At 40.0% G+C, this 19,389-nt stretch overlaps 1 protein-coding gene across 1 annotated transcript in view; it reads left to right on the forward strand.

Annotated features, from left to right (window-relative positions):
- The window catches only part of FBN1 (fibrillin 1), a 261,212-nt gene that overhangs the window by 21,410 nt on the left and 220,413 nt on the right, over positions 1-19,389 (forward strand). Inside the window, exons 3-4 of the mRNA XM_081508461.1 lie at positions 11,983-12,065; positions 15,352-15,450. Of these exons, the coding sequence (XP_081364587.1) occupies positions 11,983-12,065; positions 15,352-15,450 (182 nt within the window). The remainder of the gene's footprint in view (positions 1-11,982; positions 12,066-15,351; positions 15,451-19,389) is intronic.

The following is a 19,389-nucleotide window of genomic DNA, read 5'->3' on the forward strand; positions in this document are numbered from 1 at the left end:
CCCTCCCGGCTGCTGAAGGACGCCATTCTTTCCCCTCAGCCTGATCCCATTGGCTGGCTTTCCTGTCTTTTCCTGGGGCTGCCAGGACATTCAGAAGATATTATCTCCTTGGACAGAGCTCTCTGTTTGAGAACTTCTGGGAAGTGGTGAGAATCGTGGTTTCAGTCCCTTATTTCTTCTGTGGGTGGTAAGGAGGTGGGAAGGGACCAGTTGGCCCTTGGGAGCGGTGCATTCCGTAGGACCATCCTGGGCCTGCCTGTTCTGGGTCACCTGCTTACTTTACTTGTTTGCATTTCAATCATTTCTAGAATTTTGCCCACCCTTTAGAAAAGTACAGTGTGGCTTTGGCTTGGGTAAATGGAGCAAATATCCCAGTCTAAGAAAATAACCACACTCGTCCTGAGCTCATAGGTAAATCCAAGGGATTGCTGGGTTCTGGGAAACAGTTCTTCAGAAGCACCATGAGTTTATGTGATACCATTGGTTAAATCCTTGTAGAGGCTGGAGAGATGCAATTTTGAGGCACATTTTTGTTGTTGTTTTTTTTTCCTGTTTTGAAGAAACCCCTCGTCATCCTAATAGGATTGAATAGTAATTTCAACTTCATCAACAAATACACTTCTCCCCATGTTTAGATGGGAGTCCCTTTTATACTCACAACCAGTGGTGTGATGCCAGCGGGCAAGATACAGATCCCTTGCCTTGGAGAGAAGTAGGTTTAGTGCAAGTTTACCATGAGAGAAAGCGAGTCAAACCATTACCTTTAGAAGTTTGGGGGGGTCACATGGGTGATTTATGAACTGTGCAGACTTGTGTGTTCCCGGTATTGTGTAATCCACAGTTTTAGACATAGAAAGTGCCCCGTGTGGTCAGTAGGATCAGGACTTGCCGCACATATCCATGTGCTTCTTGTTTTCATGGGTCAATGTCTGGTTTCCTATTCCAATGTACCCCGTGGCTTTAAATTCTCCCTCTTTTAAAACGTTTTTTTTCCCAAAGTAAAGTACACACTTGCACATGTTCCAGTTCAGTTTTCAGTTCAGTCGCTCACTCATGTCCGACTCTTTGCGACCCCATGGACTGCAGTACGCCAGGCCTCCCTGTCCATCACCAACACCTGGAGCTCACTCAAACTCACGTCCATTGAGTCGGCGATGCCATACAAACATCTCATCCTCTGTCATCCCCTTCTTCTCCTGCCTTCAATCTTTCCCAGCATCAGGGTCTTTTCCAATGAGTCAGCTCTCCTCATAAGGTGGCCAAAGTATTGGAGTTTCAGCTTCAGCATCAGTCCTTCCAATGAACACTCAGGTCTGATTTCCTTTAGGATTGACTGGTTTGATCTCCTTGCAGTCCAGGGGACTTCCAAGAGTCTTCTCCAACACCACAGTTCAAAAGCATCAATTCTTCAGTGCTCAGCTTTTTTTTATAGTCCCAACTCTCACATCCATGCATGACTACTGGAAAAACCATAGCTTTGACTAGACAGACCTTTGTCGGCAAAGTAATGTCTCTGCTTTTTAATATGCTGTCTAGGTTTGTCATAGCTTTTCTTCCAAGGAGCAAATGTCTTTTAATTTCATGGCTGCAGTCACCATCTGCAATGATTTTGGAGCCCCGCAAAATTAAGTCTCTCACTGTTTCCATTGTTTCCTCGTCTATTTGCCATGAAGTGATGGGACCAGATGCCATGATCTTAGTTTTCTGAATGTCGAGTTTTAAGCCAGCTTTTTCACTCTCCTCTTTCACTTTCATCAAGAGGCTCTTTAGTTCCTCTTCACTTTCTGCCACTTAGGTGGTGTCATCTGCGTATCTGAGGTTATTGATATTTCTCCCGGCAATCTTGATTCCAGCTTATGCTTCATCCAGCCCAGCATTTCGCATGATGTACTCTGCATGTAAGTTAAATAAGCAGGGTGACAATATACAGCCTTGACATACTCCTTTCCCGACTTGGAACCAGTCAGTTGTTCCATGTGCAGTTCTATGTGTTGCTTCTGGACCTGCGTAAAGATTTCCCAGGAGGCAGGTCAGGTGGTCTGGTATTCCCATCTCTTTCAGAATTTTCCACAGTTTGTTGTGATCCACACAGTCAAAAGCTTTGGTGTAGTCTATAAAGCAGAAGTAGATGTTTTTCTGGAATTCTCTTGCTTTTTTGATGATCCAACGGGTGTTGGCAATTTGATCTCTCATTCCTCTGCCTTTTCTAAATCCAGCTTGGACATACGAAAATTCTCAGTTCACGTACTGTTCAAGCCTGGCTTCGAGAATTTTGGGCGTTACTTTGCCACCGTGTGAGATGAGTGCAACTGTGTGGTAGTTTGAGCATTCTTTGGCATTGCTTTTCTTTGGGATTGGAATGCAAATTGACCTTTTCCAATCCTGTGGCCACTGCTGAGTTTTCCAAATTTGCTGGCATATTGAGTGCAGCACTTTCACAGCATCATCTTTTAGGATTTGAAATAGCTCAGCTGGAATTCCATCACTTCCACTAGCTTTGTTCGTGGTGATGCTTCCTAAGGCCCACTTGACTTTGGACTTCAGGATGTCTGGCTCTAGGTGAGTGATCACATCATCATGGTTATCTGGGTCATTAAGATCTATAGTTCTTCTGTGTATTCTTGCCACCTTTTCTTAATATCTTCTGCTTCTGTTAGGTCCATACCATTTCTGTCCTTATTGTGTCCATCTTTGCATGAAATTTTCCTTTGGTATCTCTAATTTTCTTGAAGAGATCTCTAGTCTTTCCCATCCTGTTGTTTTCCTCTATCTCTTTGCATTGATCACTGAGGAAGGCTTTCTTATCTCTCCTTACTATTCTTTGGAACTCTGCATTCAGATGCTTATATCTTTCCTTTTCTCCTTTGCCTTTAGCTTCTCTTCTTTTCTCAGCTACTTGTAAGGCCCCCTCAGACAACCATTTTGCCGTTTTCATTTCTTTTTCTTGGGAATGGTCTTGATCCCTGCCTCCTGTACAATGTCTGGAACCTCTGTCCATAGTTCTTCAGGCACTCTATGAGATCTAACCCCTTAAATCTATTTGTCACTTCCACTGCATAATCAAGGGATTTGATTTAGGTCATACCTGAATGGTCTAGTAGGTTTTCCCAGTTCAGTCACCTATAAAAGATTGCAACAAGATTTAAATTGGCTGCCACTTGAAAATGATCTCCTGGATTTGGGGAGCTGCCTTAACAACTTGGTTTCCTTAGCTGAGAAGTGCTGAAGGGATGTGTTTGTGTATGTGTGTGTGTGTGTGTGTGTGTCCTTGATATGGCAACCTAAATTCTTTGGCTTTCAGGTTCTTGGGCTAGTGCTTTGGATCAACACAGAATTTCCACAAAACACAACTTAGGGCGTACATAAAATGAAACTGTGGAAGCCTCATCCTTTCTGTGCCACTGGAGCACACAGATTAGGGAGGGAAAAGCCTCCGTTCTAGCAGTGCATCCAGAGGAACCTCTCTAGGCTGCCTGCTGAGTTCTGTGATGCTTGTCTTTAGGAACTGACCACAGATGCTGGCCCCATCAATGACTTTGATCAGACACAACAATCTGCCATGAGAAAGTTACACTTAAAACTTTTGCTGAGCTGAGTCACCTTTTGGATTTAAGGTTTTCTTTTGCTGAAGAAATAAGTAGAATCAGTTATTTATATATGAGTGTTTTCTCTATATTGATTTTATATTTTCTTGAAGGAAATGTATTGATCCCTGAGTTATAAACATTGATAACTTCACTGATTAGAATAAATTAATGATCAGAATATCAGCAAAATAGCCAAGCCATGAAAGCATTATGCATTACTAGTTAACTGTCTGCAAGTGTTAGTCACTCAGTTGTGTTTGACTCTGCAGCCGCACAGACTGTAGCCTGCCAGGCTCCTCTGTCCATGGAATTCTCCAGACAAAAATACTGGACTGGGTTGTCATGCCCTTCTACAGGGGATCTTCCCAACCCAGGGATCGAACTCAGGTCTCCCACGTTGCAGGCAGATTCTTTACTATCTGAACCACTAGGGAAGCCCATTTAACTGTCTATCGCCATTTAAATAGGCATGGAATATTCTTCTCTTAAATAGATTAATTTATAAGAAATAGTTCTCACTATGAGACAGTTTTCTGTGTTTGCCTCATTTGCAGCTGACCTGTTTATGACACCGAAGAGATGGTATTAATCTTTGTTAATCATGATTTGTACTTACTGAGGCATTTAGTCAGTGTTATCTTGTGTGCTTCTAAACAGACTCCAAGATGTTCCTGGCATAACAAGCATTTGTTTGAAGAACTGTTAGACTGGGATCAGAGGGCCTAGGGGTGGGTTTCATAGATGAGAATCTGTACATAAAATTATTTAAGGTATATAATTGCAATATAACATGTAGGGTTTTTGAAGTATGTCTGGAATTGTGTTGGTAGGTAGGTTGAAACATGATGGGATTAATCAAGGAAAAGAGGTTAGTGTGATGAGGGGAGATGGAATTATACACTGAACAGGAAAGGTAGAAGAGCTAGTATAAATGTGAAAGAAGAGTTTAGAGTGTGTGTGTGTGTGTGTGTGGGTGTGTTGGGGGAGGGGCTTGTACATGAGTGACAGCTGAGTCCCTGAAGAGGAGGAGCAGAGCGGGAGTATAGAAGTTGATGGCGCTGAAAGGTATCTGAAGCTAATAGTGAGATGTTTAACATTTTATGGTGATTGAAGGTCTGTCTCTGAATCACAGGAGAATAGAATTAGGCATGGTGATTATGAAAAGATGCTTAGCAACTAATGAGAACCTACTGTATAGCTCAGGAAACTCTAGACAATGCTCTGTGGTGACCTAAATGGGAAGGAAGTCCAACTGCTGTACAGTAGAAACTAACACAATATGGTAAAGCAACTGTACTCCAATAAAAATTAATTTTAAAAAGAAGCAGCTTAGTTACATTGTCCTAATGGAGCAGAGAGGAACTAGGAAGCCAGGAAAAAGGAATGTGATATTAGTCCAACAGTGAAACACTAGGATTTGGACAAGGGATTTACTAATGGGGTTAGAGGATTTGAGAGTAATTTCAACAGTAGGATAAAATAAAACTAGTGACCCCTCTTAGCAACTGGGAAACATCAAGTCATGACTCAGATAGGCCCCTTCCAAGCTTACCTCGGGTGATGAGGCTAAATGCTCTTGTTTTGAGCTTCCTTAGCTCCTCAGGCAGACCTAGATGTCTGTGTTTTACCTGTCATATTGGCATGCTTTGCATACTTGTCTGTCTTCTTTCAAGAGCAAAGACTCTTATCTTAGTCACCTTTGAGGGAATGTAACAGTTTATTTATAATTGCATGGTAACAATATTATTGTTATTTTACTTTTAAATAAACTTTAAAAGTTCTAATAAATTTTAGAACAGTTTTAGATTTGCAAGAAGAAAAAAAAACAAGAGGATAATACAAAGAGCTCCTATAAGCCCTGGATACAAATTTCTCTGCTGTTAGACTCCAGTACTCTTGCCTGGAAAATCCCATGGACGGAGGAGCCTGGTGGGCTGCAGTCCATGGGTCGCTAAGAGTCGGACATGACTGAGCGACTTCCCTTTCACTTTTCACTTTCATGCATTGGAGAAGGAAATGGCAACCCACGCCAGTGTTCTTGCCTGGAGAATCCCAGGGATGGGGGAGCCTGGTGGGCTGCTGTCTATGGGGTCGCACAGAGGCAGACATGACTGAAGCGACTTAGCAGCAGCAGCAGCAGCAGCAGCCTCCTATACTAGTTTGATACATTCATGACAATTAACTGAACCAATATTGATACATTTTTGTTAACTAAAGTCCATTTTTTATTCAGATTAATTTATTTTTTAACTGAATGTCCTTTTTAATGTTCAAAATCCCATCCAGGATGCCACATTACATTTAGTTTTCATGTCTTCTTAGGCTGTGACAGTTTCTCAGACTTTCCTTGTTTGTGATGACTGTGACAGTTTTGAGGACTATTGGTTAGGAATTTGGTAGATTATTCCTCAGTTAGGATTTCTTGGGAAAAGAAGTCGCTATGCCCAGTCCATGCTTAAGGAGTAGTGAGTTATGCTTCACCTTTTTGAAGGCAGATTATCTACATAAATTATTTGGAATTTATTAGCACAAGAGACTTTGCTCTTTTCTCGCCTTTATTTATTCAATCATTTATTTATCAATCTTGACTCATAGACATTTATTTTATACTTTGGATTATAATCCAATACTACTTTTGTTATTCTGCTACTTAAATGTTTCTAGCTTTGGCCACTGCGAGCTCTTCATTTGGCTCCTGCTGAGATATGCTCATCATTGTGAGTTTCTGTTTCTTTGGCAGTTACCTTCTACTTTCTATTGCCACGCAATCCTCCAGACTCACCTTGTACACTTCTTGCCCAGTCCTCGAGTCAGCCATGTTTCCCGAGAGCCCTGGTTCCTTTTATTGGAGAATGGTATTAGAAACCATGATCTTGGTGTTAAGTATGCTTCTCTTAGTCACTTTTATTTCTTATCTAACACAGAGCCTAACACATAATAGATTCTCACTGAATATGGTTGAATGGCTTTGTGCTTGTCTACAGTCGCCTTGTCTACATACGCCTCACTGTGTGCTCAGTAGTGAATTTCCTGGCTATACCAGCAGATGAGTTATGTGATCTTGGATACCTTGTTGCTGTTGTTGTTCGGTTGCTAAGTCATGTCCAACTCTTTGTGACCCCATGGACTGCAGCACACCAGGCTTCCCTGTCCTTCATTTTCTCCTTTCTCTTGGAATTTGGTCAAACTCATGTCCATTGAGCCAGTGATGCCATCCAACCATCTCATTTTCTGTCAGTTGGAGGTAGTAACAGACCATTTCATTCTAGAGGCCCTGAGAGTAGAAATTTAGAGAGAGAGAGAGAGAGAGAGAAGGGACAGGAAGGAAGGAAGGAAAAGAAGCGAAGGAAGGGAAGCCTTGAGAAACAGACAGACATTGGCTTTGGAGGAGAGGATAATGGAGTCACTAATCTAACAGAGATAGGAGAAAGCAAGAAGAGGATAAAGCTCCTGCAAACCGGAATACGGATGGTTCATCTTCCTGTTCCTTTTGAAATCATCTTCATTCAGAAACATTGTGTGTGGTAGGTTAGAGAGGTTGGCTGGCTGGCTTAAGTCTTCCAACGAGAAAACCAGGATTGTCTGTGTCCCAGCCAGTGTTGATCCAGACAATCCAGAAATACATCCCTGGGTCTGGAGGGCCTGGCTGATGCTTGAGGAGGCCATGGAAGCCATTTTCATTGCTGGGGTTTGAAGTTTCATTACTTAATTTGTTGTAGCTGACTGACAGGTTGGAATGGTCACATGTAGTATTCAGATCACTGCTGTGACCTCTGCCTTCGGCTAAGAAGAGAGCCAGAATAAAACAAATAAAATAAGAGCGGAGCAGTTGCAAAGTTTACTGAAGCAGTGGAGTCATTTATCAGATAGCACAGATGGTTTTTCTTTTTACCTTGATAAAATTTGTCAAAGTACTCATAAAATAATGATGTGTGGTTCCACAGTATATATAGCTCATTTGTGTATTATAGTTTTTTCATGTTTTTTATCTCATTTTTGGTAAAGTTGTAATTATTTTTAAACTCTGAAACTGGACTATTAGGATGTCTACCTTGAGGCGTGTTTACATGGGCACCTTTTGTCATATGGTGGCATATGCTTTTTGATACCTCTCCATACTTATGCTCAAGAGGACTAAATCATAACTTTTGTCCCTGAAGGTCAAAGAAGCCAGCAGGGTCCATATCATCAACCTTTACCTAATGCTTATTATTCTGTTTGTCCAAACTTTTATCACTTCACAACTGAGAGATTCATGTATATAAAACAAGAGTCCCTTGAATTTGTTTTTATTACCCCGGTCTTGTCTGAAAAAGACTTTGCATTTGGGATAGGAAACAGAAAGGCTATCTTGGCTGTAAGAGGCCAGACTCTCAGAAGTGGGTTCTGGCTTAGGAATGTGGACACACTGCAGACATCTCACATGGAGGCCAATTCTTGCAATGATGTGGTCAGACATGGTAGAGCCCTTTGAGAGGGGCTTTAGCTAGCCCACCCCTCCCCTAGAGTGACTGGAGTTGGGTTGTTGCAGGGCTAACATTCAGAGCAACTGGTAAGAAAAGTTATGCAGAGTAATTGAAAAAAATATAATGTATAGCAGTAAAGTGGAATAGAAGCATATCCTTCCCACCATAAACTATTTTTTTTCCTTTTTTTAAATTAATTAATTAATTTATTTATTTTTATTTGTTTTGCCATACATTGACATGAATCCACCATGGGTGTACATGTTTCCCCCTTCCAGAACCCCTCCCATAAACTATTAAGAATCAGGTAAAACAGTTTGTGTTTGTCTTTGGTAAGTTGATGGACATTTTGTGATTTTTTTTTTAATATATGCCACCATCAATGCTGCTGAGTGAATATCATCTTGTTACCTAAATACATCTTTGCCTTAAGACAGTGTGCTCTAAAATAAGATTTCCTGAGTTCAAATCCCCATTGTCTACTTCTAAGCTATGGGACTTTAGTTAGCTAGCTTGTTTACCCTTCCTAAGACATAGTTTCCTTACTGTTAAAATAGTAATAATAGAATTTAGCTCAGAGAGTTTCTATGAAAATGAAATAATGTATCTTTAGCACTTGGTATATCTTTTCTCTGTGATTTTACCTTTAATTTGCTGAATGCTACTGCCACTTGCATGGAGCTCTAACTCTGACTTTTTTTTAATGATGGTTGGTGGGTATATCTGATGAAGTACAAAGGAAGAGGTATGAATGCTACACTTTTATTTACACAAAAAAGTAACTTCATTAACGATTTGTCTTCTTTGTTAATGATTTTTTGTGCTGAAACCTGAGAGTAAAATCTCTTAGAATGGAAATAATCCAACATGTCTACTTTAGACTTCAAATATCTTAGTGCTTTCCAACTTAAATAAGACATTCATTTCTAGAATTAAACCTGTTTTTTTCTGTGTGTAAGTAGAATAAGTGCCATCCAGTTAGTTTGTATTTCTCAAGACCAAAGTCAGCAGAGGAGAAAACTTATATATTTCTAATACTTTGTATTAAGCCACAAGACATAATAGTATTTAGTATTGTTGAAGAACAAATGGTAACAAGACGATTGTCTTTTGATGATGTTGGTTGAAGTTAAATAATATATTACCTATTAAAAAGGACAAAGTTATTAAACTCCAAAAAGTCAGTGCATGAAAATAAATCATAATTCAACAGTATATAGAATTTTAAGAAATGCAGTGAAATGAAAATGTGATAACTAATGAAAGGGAACTATGAATACTTCATTCTAATGAAGCAGGAAGTACCCTGTTTATGAGATAAGTTCATACTTTTAAAGTAAAATTGTTGTTTTAAATGAAAGATGATAATCAAAGTATAACAGGACATATTTTTAAAATGAATAGTTATAGATGGTTATTAATTTGAGAAAGCAAAAGAACTTTCTACTTCCGCAGATCTTCATCTCCTGAGGCAACCAGTTTTAACCATTTTTGTTTTTAGTTCTTCTCATATTTATCCTCCTGACACCATGTACTGTGTTTGTACTCTGTGTCTACATTTAAACAGTCCATATTGGCTTCTTGTCATAAAAGATGGGGACATGGCTCACTTGGATCTATACTTTTACTCTCTCTTCTCTTTTCCATTTTTTAAATAATTACTGAGTGACTTTTAGTTATTGGTATTTTAAAAAATTAGGTTCTTAAACCTCTATTTCCTGAATCAATTGCTTTATTTCTTGCCACGCTTTTCTTTCCAACTTTTTTTCTTGATTTATGACACATGACAGTTTAAAACATTTACCTTTTGTTTTCTAACAATTGTAAATTGTAATGTCTTCCATGTTTTGTCTGTAGGTTGATTCTAAACATTGAAGGAATAATAAAGAATGTCTATTACTGTGATTTTTCCAATACCTTGCAAAATCTTTTGAATATCTTGCTTTGTAGGACTGATTTTGTACTCTTTTTTTCCTACCTTCTTTTTTTTTAATCCTGTTATATGTGTTGTTACTCCATAAATACACTCATTCTTGTGAGACAATATGTCCTGGTTTTTGTTTGAAAAACATAGTTACTCTGAGTACAGGACACCCTACAAAAGGCTCAGGGATTCTCTGAAGCTCTTCCAGGGTTTGGTTTGGAGTTGCATTGAATCCAGTGGAGTTGTTGGTGGGGAAGGTTTGAGGTGGTTGACTTTGGCCTGGATTGTCATTTTAGATTGAGAGAACTTTTATGAAGTTTGGGTGTTCTCCTGCCCCAGCTGTCTATCCTATCTCTTCCTCTCACTCCCTTTTCCAAGATTATGAGTTGCCCTAGAAAGTTCTGGGCACTCTGAACTGAAGTTTAGGGCGCTACTTTGTCACAGGAGGGACAAAGAATGGAGAGCATTTGGCTTGGAATTCCCAGTCAAGTTTCTCTCTCTTCCTTCATCTCTCGTGGTTCCTTTGGCTGAATAGCTAATTTAGATCAGAAGACATTCCACCACCATGCTGCTGCTATGTGTTTTCACTGTCCTTTTCATTTATAAGCTTTTCATGTTCATTATTTCCTCTGATACACAAACATATGATGTTGACACATTCCATTATTCCAATTGTAGAGAAATAAACTAAGGCTCAGAGAGTTCCTAACGCCAGGCACATATTAAGCCTCTATCCAGTAATTTTCTGTCTAGCACTGGAATAGCCCTGGCTATTCTACCCTGGCTAATCCTACCCTGGCTAGGTATGGATTTGGGGCCCTCTCCTTGGCTCCTCCATCCTTCTTCTTTCTCTTTCTGATGTCAGCATCAGTTGGTCTGAAGTGTGCATTTTTCCCTGTAGGATGTTCCAGGTTCTCTGGGACTGTAAAGGGAGTTCAAGACAGGGCAAAGACTTGAGCTCATTTTCCAATCCTGAATTTGGTTAAAGTGGTGAGTTTAGGGAGAATGCAGGAGGGTTCTGTGCAAATATAGTGAGAATATGTGAGTACACCCCAGTAGAAAATGCATTTTAGCTCTGCAGTTGTTTTTAAAGGCTTATACTTATGGGACTATAGTATTTATACCAGCAACGCTTGGGGTAGCTGCTATTTTGTGAAGTCGATTGCAAAACCTTTGATCTGCCTTATCAGCCCCTCAACTTGAAGAACTGGCATCAATGTTTAGGCCCTCAGATGTGGCAGAGTGAAATGAATGGTTTCTTTTGGGTGTCTACATTATATCCTATGCCTTAGTTTCCAGTGTAAAATTTGCTAGATTTTTAGCCAGTTGTTCCCTTAAAGTGTTAAATATGGATCATCTGGATCCTGAATGCATGGCTTTGTTCCAAAACATGTGATGAACTGTCTGTAAACAAGAAATCCAGAGTGACATGGACTTTATTTTCCTGTAACTGCTGGTATCAACTATGTTTCCAAACTTTGGCTAAAGAAATATTTACATGTTTTGGCTTTTATTTTTTTTTTTTTTCTGACTAATGTCGGAGTTTGCATTCCTGTAATTCTGGTGAAAGGAAGAATGTGGTCACATTTTAGAGGTAGATTGGCCATAGGAAAAAATACACACAACTTCAATGAGTAAAAATATAAGACCTCACATTCAGTAGACTTCATGATGACTTTTCTTAACCAGATTGGTAAATGTATTGTTCAAACTAGACTCATATAGGACCATAAATTTTTATATCTGTGCATTGTGATAGAAAGCACTGCATTTTGTTTCTATGGTTTTTATCTTCCTGATGCTCTGTGTACATAGGTGATATTAAGTATATCCTTATTGGTATCATTATGTTAAAATGTGCCAAACTACTAAGCCAGCATTGAGTCCCATGAGCTTACTGTTCTAATAACTCAGGAATTTTTTCCTTTAATTGAGTCACATATTCTTTTTTGAAAAAAAAAATATGGAGTTATCGTGATTGAATTTTTTTTTGCTTTTGTTTCAGACCCAATGTCTGTGGATCACGTTATAATGCTTACTGTTGCCCTGGATGGAAGACTTTACCTGGTGGAAATCAGTGTATCGTCCGTAAGTAATCTATTATTTTTCACCGTTTTCTTTTGTTTTGGTTGCATGGTGATTCTTAGTATTCTGTCCTATGTAACTACATGCCATTAATACGTTTATAGCAGAGCCTTCCAGCTCTAAGATTTTCCTACTTCCTCAGAATCCAGCTTGGGAATATATTAACTCAGGCAAGCCACTGTAAATACTTTAATTCAGTGACTTCCTTTAGAATGCTTCTAAGATAGAGGGAATAGAGCCACAGGGATACTTTGATTAAGGTTTCAGGTCATTGCATCCATTATTCCTGGCTGTGTAGACTATGTCATCACTTTGATGGGGTTTTTTTAAAAAGTTTATCATTGCTGCCTTCCATATTGTAATTTCTGTGTTGGCCACCTACAAGCCTACCCAAACCTTGCATGTTGAATTTGGGTGATGGAGACGGAAAGGAAACCTAACTCTTAGATGAAGGGGAGAGGAAGCAGATGGAGCATCATATGGAAACAGGTGAAAAGACTGGGGGAGGAACTCTGATGGTACCAGAGATTCCTGTATTGATTCTACTTCTGTGGCAAAGCTCAGATTCTCATATCCCACAAATGTTGTGCAACAAGTCACATGCCAGACAAGGTGGTGTTTAATGGAGATACTAAGTCAGATTAGTTATGACATTGGTCCTCCATGAACTTTTACAGTCATCACACCTGTGAAATAATTTTCAGTTTTTGGAAAAATCCATTAGTATCATAGGGAAATTTAGAGCTGAGAAGCCTTTAAGGAATCATGTCATCCTCCTTTTCATTTGGCCAAAAATGGTCCATGGAGAAGAAGAGATTATTTCAATCAGCATTCTCTTGGTGACCTGAAAAAGTTAATTTCCTTCCCTGTTCTTGATTTTGACTAAAAAAACATATTCATTTGGCACCTTGTGGTTTATGTCAAAATCAAAACTGACTAAGAGGGATGTAATGGTTTTTGGAGTTTTCTAAATGAACTTGACAACAAAACCCTTTCCCTAGTGTTCTGTGGAATCTCTGAGAAATGCTACCTTTAGTTCGGTTCAGTTCAGTCGCTCAGTCATGTCTGACTCTTTGCGACCCCATGAACTGCAGCACGCCAGGCCTCCCTGTCCTTCACCAACTTCCGGAGTCCACCCAAACCCATGTCCATCGAGTCGATGATGCCATCTAGCCATCTCATCCTCTGTCGTCCCCTTCTCCTCCTGCCCTCAATCTTTTCCAGCATCAGGGTCTTTTCCAATGAGTCAGCTCTTCGCATGAGGTGGCCAAAGTATTGGAGTTTCAGCTTCAACATCAGTCCTTCCAGTGAACACCCAGGACTGATCTCCTTTAGGATAAACTGGTTGGATCTCCTTGCAGTCCAAGGGACTCTCAAGAGTCTTCTCCAACACTACAGTTCAAAAGCATCAGTTCTTCAGTGCTCAGCTTTCTTTATAGTCCAACTCTCACATCCATACATTAGTACTGGAAAAACTGTAGCCTTGACTAGACGGCCCTTTGTTGGCAAGGTAATGTCTCTGCTTTTTAATATGCCATCTAGGTTGGTCATAACTTTCCTTCCAAGGAGTAGGCTACCTTAAGGTATTTAAATAAATGTTTGTAGAGCCCTGTGACAGCTTATTTCTTAAAAGTTTTCAATCTCCATCCTCGGGCTCTTCTGACATTTTGATGCACTTTCAATCAAGGGCAATATTTTGGCCTTGCATATTTCATTTACTTCTTGCAAGTTTGTGCAGGAGTTTGATGGAAAGAATCAAGTCTATGAGTGTAAAAGAATAGTGACTGAATCTTGATCTTTTGATAAACATAAACCACTTGCCATTTGAACTTATTCTTCAGTCCAGTTAGCAGAGCATTTGGTACCAGTATGATATTTGTCTCTGGGTGGCTTGAAGACGTTAATAGTTCTCTAAAAGATGAATGGCTTCCTGACTATAGAATCAGTACTATTAGGTGGATTCACACTTCTCCTCTCAGACTGTTGATATAGTTCACAACAGGACTAAATGTGTAGGATACAAGTTGCTCTGTAGATCAGATGTTCTCAACTGGCAGGATCTGAACCAGGAAGCAGTCTGAGCCAGGCATGGTATTTTTTATAAAGATTACTAAATTTTAAGCATTTACTTTAAAATAGGCTACCAAGAAGTTTTATATCACTAACTCTAAGTTAATGTAAAAACAGAATGTGTGTGTATTAGATGCTAAGTCATGTTTGACTCTTGCGACCCCATGGACTGTAGCCCACCAGGCTCCTCTGTCCATGGGATTTTCCAGGCAAGAATACTGTAGAGGGTTGCCATTTCCTTCTCCAGGGGAATCTTCTGGACCCAGGAATCGAACCCAGGTCTCCTGCTTCACAGGCAGATTCATGCATGGCAGGCAGATTCTTTACCCACTGAACCACAGAAAGCCCCATACATACATACATACATATATACATATATGTATGTATATGGGCTTCTCTGGTGGCTCAATGGCAAAGAATCCTCCTGCCAATGCAAGAGACACAGGAGAAGTGGGTTTGATACCTGGTTTGGGAAGATCCCCTGGAGGAGGAAACAACAACCCACTCCAGTATTCTTGCTTGGGAAATCCCATGGACAGAGAAGGCTGGCAGGCTACAGTCCATGGGCTCACAAAGAGTTGGAAACTACTTAGCTACTGAACAACATATATATGTGTGTGTATGTATATGGGGGAATATATATACAAACACACAAATATATATATATGTGTGTGTGTGTGTATATATATGTGTGTGTGTGAGTATGTGTGTGTGTGAGTATGTGTGTGTGTATATATATATATACACACCTATATATATATACATATATATATATGTAGAGAGAGAGAGAAGGAAATGGCAACCCACTCCAGTATTCTTGCCTGGGAAATCGCATGGGCTGAGGAACCTGGTGGGCTACAGTCACAAAAAGTTGGACCACGACTGAGCGACTAAACAACAACAATGCAGGAGTTTTGCTTGTTTTGTTTTCCTTTTATAGACTATCCTGAGCTTATTGATAGATTTTGAGCTGTGGAATAAGTAAAGAGAGGCTGGAGAACCACTCATACGGATAAGGGAGCTTCCCAGTCTTAGATTCTATTTAGTCCAACAGGTTTGTTTGATAAATGAATAGACCTGAGGCCTGAGGTCACACAGGGCATGATAGCAAAATTAACAAGGAACTTGATAGTCCAGGTTTCCTCACCTGAGGATTGGGGCCCTGTAAATCACCGCGCTCTGAAGCCATGTGCTAACAGACCTCGGGTTTTATTCACAGCCATTTGCCGGCATTCCTGTGGGGATGGATTTTGTTCGAGGCCAAATATGTGCACTTGCCCATCTGGTCAGATAGCTCCTTCCTGTGGCTCCAGATCCAGTGAGTATAACATGTCATTATATATAATATCATTTTATGTGGTTATGCCCTATTTTCTCCTAAATTTGCTTTTGGCTTTTCTCTTGCCTGCTATACTTTTTTTTTTTTCACTAGAACATCTGCCTTCTCTGTTCTGCCCGAAATACTTGGAATGGCTCTCCTCAGTCTGGCCTCCCATTTCCCTTCTTCCCTTTTTATAGGGAAATTACCTGTGGGACATAGTTGCTATGAATAATATAAAGATGGTGGCCTCCTTCTTTGTAGGTGTCATCTTATTTATCTTTGTATCTCCAATGTAAACACCATAAAAGATACTCAATGACATGATTGTTTAATGAACATTTTTGGCTCAAGAAAACTAGGCATTCTTCCTTGTGGTACTGAAGTAGGAATCTGATTAAACACTTTTTACAACTTGAGACCCTTGCCTTTTGCAAGAGGACAATGCTAAGAGTCATCACGGCAGTGTATTGGGGATGATTTATCATGAAGCACAAACATATTTTGCCTTTCAGAATTTTACCACTTTGTTCATTCCATGATGCCAAGGAAATATCCACAGTTCATTATTCAGAGACTTTGCTGGCTTATTCTGTTGTTTTTATTGTTAAATATGGGTGCTTAGCAGTGAATTAGGGGAAATGTGGGGGTTGGGAAGGAGGTGAGTCATTGGTTGTTAAAAAGTGAAGTTTCATATCTACATAAACAGCCCCTCAACATCTTGACCATCACCAAGGCAAAATCTTAGGTTCCTTTTCCACTTCCAATTTCTGGTGAGAAAATACACTTCCCTTACAGCATGTTCTGGTTTTGACATGGTTTTGAGAGTATTGTGGAATATTGTGAGCTTCCCAGGTGGTGCTAGTGATAAAGAACCCACCTGACAATGCAGGAGATGTAAGAGATGCAGGTTCTATCCCTGCGTCAGGAAGATCCCCTGGAGAAGGGCATGGCAACCCACTCCAGTATTCTTGCCTGGAGAATCCCATGGACAGAGGAGCTTGACAGGCTAGTCGCAGAGTCAGACACAACTGAAGCAACGTAGCATGCATGCATACATTGTGGAATAAGTTCATTCTCTTCTGTCAACTGCCTGTAGAGACTTGAGCATGATCAAGATCCTGTTACCTGTTAAGGGTCCTAACATTTAACTGTGGTTCTCATGAACCAACTAACAGAATGGGGCCAATAGTGCAGGGTAGCAGACCTTCTTGGTGCCCACTCACATACCTTCGCATTCATGGGTTACACAAACAACTCTGCCTTTAGAGCTCTGTAACATTTTTCTGGCCAGGGAGCATGCATGGCAAGCTGGAAAGGCCAAGGGGATTAATTAGAAGCACCTTTTAACCAGTGACAAACGGAAAGTCTTGGATTAATGCCCGTGCTTCCTTGCCTCTCATTTTGCTTAACTATGAGGTGTGTTATGCCCTGTCTTCTAAAGTTCCCTAGTGGGATGGAGCCCAAGCTGCCCATGTAGGAACAGGCTTGAGAATGTGCTTCATTAGTTTTCTTCTGTTACCTGTCTCACTTTCCCAGTCTCTTTACCAGTGTTTCCTGAAATTACTTCTAAAAGAAATCACTGACATTTGAGTTATTGTCTCAGAATTTGCTTCTGGTGGAAACCAAATGGAGACAGATGAGGACTAAATACAGACAGTTGTAGGTTGGGATGGAAATTCCCCTGTGGGCTGGGGCTCATTTGCTAATTGCGATGAGTGTAGCATGTTCTTTTTTTTTTTTTCTATTTTTTTAACTTTTTATTTTGTATTGAGGTATAGCTGATTAACAATGTTGTGAGAGTTTCAGGTGAACAGCAAAGGGTCGAATGTTCTTTCTTGATCTCAGCTTGGTTTTGAATGTGTGTCCTCCAAGCAACAGGAGGTTAATTCCATATATTAGGAGCACTTGAGCTGGAGGAGTAGCAGGAGGCAGAGTGCTCAGTTGGCAGCACTTTGGCGAACATGCTGGATGTCTCCACCTCTATCAGGATGATGACCTCCAGGCTGCCTCTGAGGAGTGAGAGCCTCGGGTGGGGAAGGAGACTACATAGCAAGTTGTGAGTAGAACCATCAATCAGATTGGTCCTTCAACCAGCCACCAACACACCACTCCACAAAGGGGAGAAATTACAGTCAGGTGGCGAACTGGATATCCAGCTGGAAAGGTCTTCAATGAGAGTGTGAGCTGCTAATGATTTAGTCAAGTAAAAATCATGAGATGTGGAGAAAAGAGGTTAATAAGATCAGAGAGAAAAGCTGTGGTTCTAGTAGATTTCAAGCTAGCAGCGAGATGGGAGGAGTGCAGTGGTAAGGTCCTGTGGGCCAGATTAGGGTAGGGGCTGAAGTCCAAGACTTGTGTGTGGTAATCTCTGAGGAGGTTTGGGTCTGTCTGTGGTGCTTGTTCACTGGACAAAATCCCCAAGTACTTTGTGGATGAGAGTGAAGTGAGGGGGAGGACATGGTTTCATGAGGGTTTTTGAGGCATTTGGAGCCTTTAAAATCATTGGCTTGAACTCTACCTGAACTAACAACGTCCAGACAGCTTGCACAACTAGAGCTGGCAGAATGTTTTATTAATAAGTTAAGGGTAGCTGAGGAATGATCAGAATTCATTTCTGATCTTTTTAAATGATGTTCTAGGAAATAGCTCTGCCATCCTATAGAACTTCCTGCCCATGGTGTGGTAGACAAATGTGGGTAGGTCACTTTGCTAACTCTCCTGGTAATAGAAGGATAATCTAACTCAGTGAAATGTTTGCATTCACAACTTGTGGTTCTGGTAAGGAGGAGTAAATTTAGGTCATTTTACCAATATTTCCTATGAGAAACTGTATACTTGTTATGTGATGAGTCAGGGAGGTCCAGGTGAGTTGTAGGACCTCTGAGGCTTTAGCCTTCTTATTTGAAAATATAAAGAATGAAAGGAAGGTTTTTCTTTCAGGTTGTTTCCAACTTGTGTCCTGTGACTTTTAAAATAGGAAATGATCTCTTAGTGACCTGAATGAAAGATTGCATTTCCAGAAAGTCCAAACTGCCAGCCAACAATTCCTTTGGACACCAGGAAGTCGTGGCTTCCCTTAACCTATTGGGAGGCTTGCCACCAGTCACTGAGGCACCAGGGCAAAAAGAGGATTGGCTAGACAGGCTCAGAACAGTGGGTTTTCTGGACTTTAATTCTAGGTATATTAGGACTGCTCTCTACTCTCTCAGTCTCTGAGGCCAGAGATGGATTCTGAGCAATTCTGATTTTCATAAAGACTTGTCATGGGCAATTCATGAATTTTCTCAAACTCTCCTTAAATATATATAAGTACAATAGATAAATAAAATAGATAAAGTATATAAAATAAACAATATAGATATATAAATAAAATATATTATCTTTTTAAGTATTATACAGTGTATTATTATAAAAAGTGTTCCCTAAATTTCATATTTTAGAATTTTGAGTTGAATTTATGCTCATTCTATTTTATTCTTTATGTTTCTTAAAAGGATTAAAAAAATTAAACTTACTACTTTGAGTTAATTGTAGATTCACATTCAATTGTAAGACGTACTTCGTAGCAATCCGGGGTGTCTTTTACCCAGTTTTCCTCATGTTAATGTCTTGTAATATTATAATACAATCTCACAACCAGGGTATTGACATAGATACAGTAAAGTTACAGAATATTGCCATCACCACCAGGATTCTTCATGTTTCTCTCATATCCGTTTCCTCCTACATCCTCCTTAACCCTGGCAACCACTAATCTGTTCTCCATTTCTATAATTTTGTCATTTCAAGAATGTTATATAGTTGGAATCACATAGTATATAACCTTTGGGAATTGTCTTTTTTCACTCAGCATTCTCTGAAAATTCATTCTATTGTGGTTGTTCTGTGTATCAGCACTTTGTTCCCTTTTATTGCTGAATGGTATTACATGCTATG

The sequence above is a fragment of the Giraffa tippelskirchi genome, chromosome 7 (assembly GCF_054371585.1).
Source record: "Giraffa tippelskirchi isolate mGirTip1 chromosome 7, T2T-mGirTip1v1.2.pri, whole genome shotgun sequence".
Taxonomy (NCBI): Eukaryota; Metazoa; Chordata; class Mammalia; order Artiodactyla; family Giraffidae; genus Giraffa; species Giraffa tippelskirchi.